Source organism: Monomorium pharaonis, chromosome 4 (genome assembly GCF_013373865.1).
Source record: "Monomorium pharaonis isolate MP-MQ-018 chromosome 4, ASM1337386v2, whole genome shotgun sequence".
Taxonomy (NCBI): Eukaryota; Metazoa; Arthropoda; class Insecta; order Hymenoptera; family Formicidae; genus Monomorium; species Monomorium pharaonis.
The window spans coordinates 18977627-18986359 of NC_050470.1; the positions used below are offsets into that span (position 1 = coordinate 18977627).

Below are 8733 nucleotides of genomic sequence, written 5' to 3' on the forward strand. Positions count from 1 at the left end.
GAAGTGCTAGGTTGCGTACGATGTTCGAAGTCAAGCAACGTCGACGGCGGTTCAGAGTTGGATGGGTGACCGCGGAAGTTAGGCAATCCCCCAGTATAACGATGCTTGTTGAGAAACAACGTAAATTTTTTTTTTACATTATAATTATGTTATTTCGATATTTTCATAATGCAAGTATACTGCATATATAGGACGTGTGCTCGAATATTTTCTAAAATGTCAAAATAACGGCGATTTTTACTACCTGGGATAGTCATAAAAATGACGTAAGTAAACGTCATTAACCTGACGTCATTTTTGACGAGACAAACTCACGTCGTCATTACGTCAATTTGACGTCATAAACTGACGTCGAACGGGTCAAAAACTGACGTTATATTCACGTCATTTCGACGTCAGCTGGTTGCCTGGGAAATGCTCTAGATATAAACTAGGTTATGTCTATTAAAGACCTATAATCAAAGATTCGCCAATGGCGAACACAATTTTGATTGGTCACTTGAGTCACATGGTTTATCCGCCATTGCGTACCCACGCTAGGCGAGGAAGAGGGGAGAGTGCTCTGTGTTGAGCAGTATAGGTTAAAGGAATATGTGTCAGAAATTATAAGGTAATTCAATCTCTGCACTCTAGGTCACTATATTTTGACGATACACTCAGGAAGAACGAGAAAAATTAAATTTGCATCTGTTATATGGCTGCGTACAACTTGGAGCAGGCTCGCATTGTTTACTATCTCCACTACTCCAGATCCCAGCCCCAGATCCCAGCCCCCGGCCCCAGCCCAAGATTACTAAACTGTACAGGTTGTCTCATGGTTACACGACATTAGTCCGAAAACTAGATGGGGAAAATGTTGGTACCAACAAAATTCTCTAGACATTTCAATTTCAATTTTTACATGTTAGTAACATTGTTTAAGTAGTAAATCCACGAGTGTTCGGAGTTTCGGAGACGTTTTGACATATGCGCGCGCCAAAATAATAAATATTAAGTTAAATTGTAACATGTAATTGAAATTAATGTTAAAAAATTACAACTGAATATTAAGTACATAGAGATGAACAAGAAAAAAAATGTTTTATATATTTATATGTAAGAGAAGAAATTTTAATAAAATATATTAATATATTAAACTATACTAAATTATATTTTTATTATATTAAATTAATTAGTAATAATAATTTTCAATTTCTTTGATGTGCCTTGACAGACAAGATTTATGATTAAAATTTGGTTTTCCATATTAAAATCATTGTCAGCCGAGAAACAAAATCTGTGCAAAATAAAATAAAAACATAAAGAAGGAAGAGGGAAAGAAATAAATGGAGAATAAAAATATATATCAGATAAGTAGCTAATATCTTTATAAAAAATTATGTATTCTATGTGCTTTTTGTAGATGAACCGATTCTTTTCTTGAATTAATTTTTTGTTTCAGCTTCTTAGCCAATCGTAGAATGTTGACAGCTGGACCACCAGAGAACAATTTCTTGCCGAATAAAGCTGTCAAATTCTAAGCCTGCTACTTCTTCGAGTATGTCAAAATTGTGAGCAAAAAAGTTGAAATTATATTGTAATATCAATTAGATTTATCAACGGTGCAGTAACAGATTGATACAACAAACTGAGAGCAGGTTTGTCGAAATTGTTTGTTTTACAAAGCATATGTGCTGTTTGTCCCAGCAATGTACCGACATTATTTAAACTAGAAGAGATCCCAGATAGCACGGAGAGTTTAAAAAGAACTCAATTGTACGTTACCAATTATGTTACCAATTATGAATTCTTTTTGAATCTCTGTGCTATCTGGGATACTATTGTGTTTATCGTCAACCTGTCATGAACGCTTTCGATAGACCTGCTCATTGTTTACTGTTATTTTGTTATATAGTCTGTTAATCGGTATACACCTTTTATCTTTCAGCAAACAGAAAATGTGCTACCCACATTGGCTTTTACAAGAATGGGTTTAGAAGTAGCGATGGATGCTTGTCCAACAATCGAGGATCATTTCATAAGTGAATACACTATTTGATGTAAAATAAACCAAAATTATCTTTTTAAAAACGGTAAAAAAGATGCCAAGTGTGTATGCTCTAGAAAACACCTCTTAAATCTAAGATACTCTTCATTTAATTCAACCCAAGTAATATCACGAGCCTTCTTATACCAACTAAAATGTAACTTTAATTATTAAACTAATAATTATTTTAAATGAATTATACTCACAAACACACACACACACACACACACACATATTAACTACAAAAATAATGATATCAAAATATTTCTTTAACGATAATTTGTTTTACTCCAAATAGTATATGTTTACTTACGAAATGATATTTGATGTTACAATGTGATTTCAACTTTTTTGCTTACAATTTTGGCATACTCAAGGAAGTAGCAGGTTTAGAATTTGACAGCTTTACTCGGCAAGGAATTGTTCTCTGATGGTCCAGCTGTCAACATTCTACAATTAGCAAAGAAGCTGAAACAAAAAATTAATTCAAGAAAAGAATCGGTTCATCTACAAAAAGCACATATAGAATACATAATTTCTTATAAAGATATTAACTACTTATCTGATATATATTTGTTTATTCTCCATTTATTTCTTTCCCTCTTCCTTCTTTATGTTTCTATTTTATCTTGCACAGATTTTGTTTCTCGGCTGACAATGATTTTAATATGGAAAACCAGATTTCAATCATAAATCTTGTTTGTCAAGGCACATCAAAGAAATTAAAAATGATTATATTACTAATTAATTTAATATAATAAAAATATAATTTAGTATAGTTTAATATATTAATATATTATATTAAAATTTCTTCTCTTACATATAAATATATAAAACATTTTTTTCTTGTTCATCTCTATGTACTTAATATTCAGTTGTAATTTTATAACATTAATTTCAATTACATGTTACAATTTAACTTAATATTTATTATTTTGGCGCGCGCATATGTCAAAACGTCTCCGAATACTCGCGGATTTACTACTTAAACAATGTTACTAACCCGTAAAAATTGAAATTGAAATGTCTAGACAATTCTAGTGAATTCTTGATCCGGCTGTTCCGTCCGATCGGAACGTGTATATTCCTCAATTCCGGACGGATCGGGCGGGTGTTTCTGACCGCACAAGTTTTAAAACACCATTGTATTGGAAAAACATCATTAGTAGACCTATTCTGTAACTGTTAACGACAGTTTGGTATCGTTACATTGTCGTTGCGCAACAATTTTTTTGTCATATAATATGTGCGCAACGACAATGTAACGATATCGACACTGTCGTTAAGAATTATAGAATAGGCCTACAGGGTATGAAGTTTTATTCCGAATTGTCTCAATTCACGTAATAGTGTGACAAGCTGAAATTCTATACTGAGATGAGTACCAACAATCACGGAAAAGGACCGGTATAATAATAATTTTAAATAGACATTGCATGGTCATTATATTCATTAATTATTATTATTCAGAACATATCACAGAATTATGTTCGCGTATTAATAGGTTGTAGGATTATAGTTTTGTTTGTTTTCCAAAAGAAAAACTTGAAATTGACACCTCTATTTAAAAAATGTATGTGGAAAACTACATTGACAAACCATCAAATGGTAGCAATACTTTCTTCTATATAACTGAACATTACTTGAACATATATATATATATTTTTTTTGTTTCACAATGTAGTTTTACCACATAGTTTTTCCATAGTTTTCACCAAATAGTTTTTGGCATGTTAATCTTTTCAATACGGACAACATTTCAAATATTATGTGATTCATGTTACATGTGTTCATATTTGCAGGCTGTAAAATGCGGTTACTGTGGATGGTTAATGTTCGGGTCCTGTGCGGGAATTATAGGCCATGACTGCTTCAAAAGCTATGATGAAGATATTCATTTTATTGTTATCGATGAGAAGGGTCGTGCTACAATGAGTAATTTTATTTGCAAGCAAATATTTTTCAACGTTTATCTGCAAATATTAAATATATTCAATAAATATACTTATTTATGTATAAATAGGAGTGAAGAAAGTAGAAGAAAATATAGACGCACCACCATCAGAGAGTAACAATGAGTCTACTTCGTATTCAGCAGATATAATGGACGAGATGCTCATCGATGCCGTAGAGAAGAGACCAGGTCTGTGGAATCAAAAATTGCCAGTTAAAAGGCGAAGTCCCTGTGTACGAGGAGAATTGTGGGATGAAGTTTTCAATAATCTTGGTAAAATATATAATCATTTTAAAATGTAGGCAATTCGTTTGTTCCGACCAAACTGGCAAACTTTATTTCTTAACACACAAATTGACGTTTTGACAAATATAATAAAATAAAACTTACATGTTCTGTGCATCGATTAACAATAATAAATATAGTGGAGTGTCATAATCTAAAATAATTCCACTTGTATTTTTTATTTTTAATTGATGCACAGAACATGTGTAAGTTTTATTTTATCATATTCGCTTGGATGTCAATAATTAACTTTATATATATTCAATATTAATTTTTCAGTTTTTTGATTTATATTTATTGCTGGCACAATATCTTAATTATAAATGAAATGTCTGTAAGAACGTGTAAATATAACATACTTAAGAAGAATCGGAGTCTCGATCAGTCGAGACGTCGTGTTAATTAAGAAATAAAGTTTGTCAGTTTGGTCGAAACAAATTTTTTGTATTTTATTATTCATTGGCAAAGAACAAGATAAATTTTTCATTATAATTATTTTACTTCGTTTTATGAACTCATGAATATATATATTTAATCTGCACTCGCAAATGAGCTAATGTACATTTGTATTCGTGTAAGCGAGTTGAGTAATTTAAACTAGGGATTTTTAGGTTTTAAGGATGTAGCGTGAATGAAATCTTGGTGGACGTACCTGAGGGACTGCTACTCAAAAGCTCGCAAAAAATGAAAGGTTACGTACGCAGCGGATCGTGTGCGGAAGCGGGGCATCCGCAAAAAAGTACATTTCGTTTCTATTCAAGGATGCAATTTCTAGACGATGCTGCACAAGAAACCTCGTATGTAATAACTTGTCTTATATATAGACTTTAGAATATAAAAATTGTATTTTTTTTTACATGTTTTTACCGACGTATAGTTGTCAAGCAAATTAAAAATTATTTAAAATTATCTTATCCAATTGTTTGAAAATTATTTGGAGGTATTTGGAAAATACTTTTTAGAGTTTGAAAAACCATACAATAATCACAATTAAGTTAGTTCTTTAAATTAGTCCTTTAAATTAATCATTTAATTAGTCTTTTAAATAGTCTCTTGCTGTCAAAACTTGTCTTTTATTGTACAAAATACAATTGTTTCTTGTTTTTTACAAACAATCAAAATATTTCGATACTTTATCCAAATGATTTTGATAAAGCGATTGGATTAAAAAAATTTTTTTTTGACACTGCCAACTATACGCTTTTTTAATTAAACCAATTATACGGTCATGTCTTTGTTGTTCAATTTTAGTACAACGAGCTCTCTACCACGGAACATATGTCGTGACGAAGATAATACAATGAGCCTGAACGATTCGGAATCCCAGGTACATAATGTGTCTTCTCCTAGAAATTGTTCCACGCCAGACATTCCTGAAAGGCCGGAAAATTTGACCATAATTGCAGACCACGAGAAAAAAAGTGAGCTAATTATGAATAATCGATAATTGACATTTTTTATAAATTTCATAATTTATTAATAATCTTCATACTTTTCATAACTCTTAATAAATTGTTATATTGTGCACATTCTTCAGAAAAATTTGTCTTTTGTAATAATCTCAAATCGATCTTTTTAATGTGCGTTTTCTTATATTTATACTATTTTTTTTAGTATTTGATTTGTTTTTAGGGAGCGTCCCAGATGTACACAGATCGAAACGGACACCACCAATTAGATTGCTGAGTTAGTTTGAGTTAGGATAAATTTATAGAATTTGATTGGTGATGTCCGTTTTGATTTGTGTGCATTTGGGACTCACTAATTTTTTTATTATAATTGTGTTACTTTTTTCATGGACAATCAGCTCTGTTTAACAATGTATAAAAATGTAGGAAAATGTATTACTTTGAATGGATTAAAGAGAATTTTTGTGTTACAGGAAGGCAGGATGACCCCGATATGCAGGCACTGCATAATAACATATTGCAGCAGTTACTTGGTGAAAATGCACCAAAGAAGGATGCAGTAGACAGTTTCTTGGAGCAGGTGGGAGATATCCTGCGAATGAGTCCCAGATGTGCACAGTAATAAACGGACACAGCAAGCTGAGTGAAACGGACACAGTAACAAACGGACACAGTAATAAACGGACACAGTAACAAAACGGACACAGTGCGAAACGGACACAGTAACAAACGGACACAGACCAAATGCGCACAGAGCGAAATGGACACAGTGCGAAACGGACACAGATCAAATGCGCACAGAGCGAAACGGACACAGATCAAATGTGCACACTGCACATGCGCACGGACCAAATGCATACACGGAAAGTCGCAAACCCATGTGATGCAGTGAATGCTTTGCACGCACACACACACACACACGGGGGGGTGCAAGGGGGGCCTTTGGCCCCCCTCCCGCACCCACCTCGTCCAAGTCGCTAACCTATGTGGACTTTACTCTGCTTGCAATGTACATGGATTGCATTTGGTCCGTGCGCACGTGCAGTGTGCGCATGTGCAGTGTGCGCATTTGGTCCGTGCGCATTTGGTCTGTGTCCGTTTCGCTCTGTGCGCATTTGGTCTGTGTCCGTTTCGCTCTGTGCGCATTTGGTCGTGTCCGTTTGTTTCTGTGTCCGTTTGTTACTGTGTCCGTTTATTACTGTGTCCGTTTGGTCTGTGTCCGTTTGTTACTGTGTCCGTTTCACTCAGCCTGCTGTGTCCGTTTATTACTGTGCGCATCTGGGACGCTCCCTATCCTGCGTAGATTAAGCTATCTCCGAAGAAGGCAACTACAAGTAGAGCTGCTGCAGCTCGTTCACAGAGCAGAAGACAAACAATTAGCGGAAGCGGAACTTCATAGGCGATAAATTTTTTATATTATTATTATCTTTATTTTTCTACCAATACATTTTATATTAAAACATTTATTTCTATTTCAATAAAACGTGATAAGTAGTTCATATTTGAGTATGAAAGAAATTAATATTTTGTTGTTACATTACATATATATGTACGTAAGTTCAAAGTTCAAAACAATGAGGTGTAGGATATTATATCTTATTTTCTTTGAGGAATATTGTGTTTATAGGGACATAATAGAAATTTAATACTCATTGTTTAGTGCTTTTCTCCACTGCCAATCAAGTGGATTTGAAGTTTCGAAATACGTAGCAAAAGCGTCTCTAATTCGTATGGCTTCAACGTTCTTTCGCACACTGCAATTACGTAGATTTTCAATTCCAGTCGACGTTACATTTCGCTCATTGCTACTTATAACAGAATAAGTTCTTTCCGTTGACTCTAATTGAAGTTCGCGTTTCATAAGAAAATTATGTACAGCTGTTGCAGCTTGAACGGCTAATTTGGCCGTTGAAATGTGAGCGATAATTGGTCGACGAAAAATTTGCCACCTTGCCGCTAGTATTCCAAATGAGCATTCTACAGTTCTTCGTGCCCGACTTAATCTATAATTAAAAATTTTCTTCGTAACAGTTAAGTTCCCACTTCGAGAGTATGGCCGCATCATATAAGATGTTAGTGGAAATGCTTCGTCCCCTACTATGACATATGGAAATTTGAATCCACTATTATCCACATGCCTATCCGGAGGCAGTTGAAGTGAATTCGTATCCAATAGATGAGCAAGATTACTGCTAGCAAACACACCCGCATCGCTACGTCTCCCTTCCGCTCCAATGTCCACGATGCTGAAGCAACAATTTGCATCACTCACAGCAAGTAGGTTGATGCTGTGGTTACCTTTATAATCATAACAGGACGAGCCACTATTCGGTGGTGCCTACAATTAACAAGAATACAATGTCAGATTTATAAAAACTGTACGAAAAATGGTTGTATCAGATACGTACCTGAACGTTAATGTGCTTCCCATCTAAAGAGCCAATGCAGTTTGGAAATTGACAGATTTCCTGAAATTCGTCAGCAACCTGTTGCCAATTTTCAGTGGTGGGTTGCAGAAAAACTTTATCCTTTAAGACCTCCCATAGTGCAAGTTTCCCTTACAATTTTTGATGCTGTATTGGATGCAATACGAAATGCATACGAATGAGATGCAAGACTGTCACTGGATGCTAACCAACGCAATGTCAGCTGCAATCTTGTACGAGGTGAAATTGGGATTCGACAAATTTCTTTTTTTTTAATATGTGGTTCAACTAACATTAGCAGTTCTTGAAATGCTTCCGGAGTCATTCTGAAGTAATTGAAAAACTTTTCACGATCGTTTATTTGCATCTCAACAACTAAATTGTCACTTGCACCTTGCAAATGCCTCATTACGTGCGTGAACATTGGCCGTACCCAGAATTTCCGTTTCTTTCTAATAATTTTCTGCTTTTGCAAAAAACAAAACCTAAATACAACTTCCGCACTCTCTCGAACACCGATACAGCATGCCAAGTTGGCAAATTCTTCGCCGTTTGCAGTTTTTTTAACATAATTAATAAGATTGTTTTTTCATTCATCTCGTTATGTGTTTCAAAATATATTTTTATACAAGC

The 8733-nt window shown here is 34.2% G+C and overlaps 3 protein-coding genes across 6 annotated transcripts; 2 read left to right on the forward strand and 1 right to left on the reverse strand.

Moving 5' to 3' along the window:
* Window positions 1–694: 694 nt before the first annotated feature.
* On the forward strand, window positions 695–5013 carry LOC118645197. 4 transcript variants are annotated; one of them, XM_036285825.1, is made up of 6 exons: window positions 695–1095; window positions 3058–3204; window positions 3377–3433; window positions 3829–3961; window positions 4050–4253; window positions 4877–5013. In XM_036285825.1, exons 3-6 carry the CDS (start codon window positions 3404–3406, stop codon window positions 4894–4896), a joined length of 387 nt encoding a protein of 128 aa, XP_036141718.1. In that variant the 5' UTR covers window positions 695–1095; window positions 3058–3204; window positions 3377–3403; the 3' UTR covers window positions 4897–5013. The 4 variants fall into 4 exon arrangements, with proteins under 4 accessions (XP_036141718.1, XP_036141719.1, XP_036141716.1 ...); XM_036285826.1 differs by having other exon boundaries at window positions 696–1095; window positions 3058–3171; XM_036285823.1 differs by having other exon boundaries at window positions 698–1095; window positions 3058–3225; window positions 3322–3433.
* Window positions 4896–6399, forward strand: LOC118645196. The gene is made up of 3 exons (XM_036285822.1): window positions 4896–5062; window positions 5517–5686; window positions 6148–6399. Exons 1-3 carry the CDS (start codon window positions 4950–4952, stop codon window positions 6294–6296), a joined length of 432 nt encoding a protein of 143 aa, XP_036141715.1. The 5' UTR covers window positions 4896–4949; the 3' UTR covers window positions 6297–6399.
* A 931-nt stretch (window positions 6400–7330) lies between these two features.
* Window positions 7331–8509, reverse strand: LOC118645377. The gene is made up of 4 exons (XM_036286254.1): window positions 8314–8509; window positions 8083–8231; window positions 7718–8012; window positions 7331–7428 (listed from the first exon to the last, which is right to left on the reverse strand). The coding sequence occupies exons 1-4, from the start codon at window positions 8507–8509 to the stop codon at window positions 7331–7333; spliced, it is 738 nt and encodes a 245-aa protein (XP_036142147.1).
* Window positions 8510–8733: the final 224 nt, after the last annotated feature.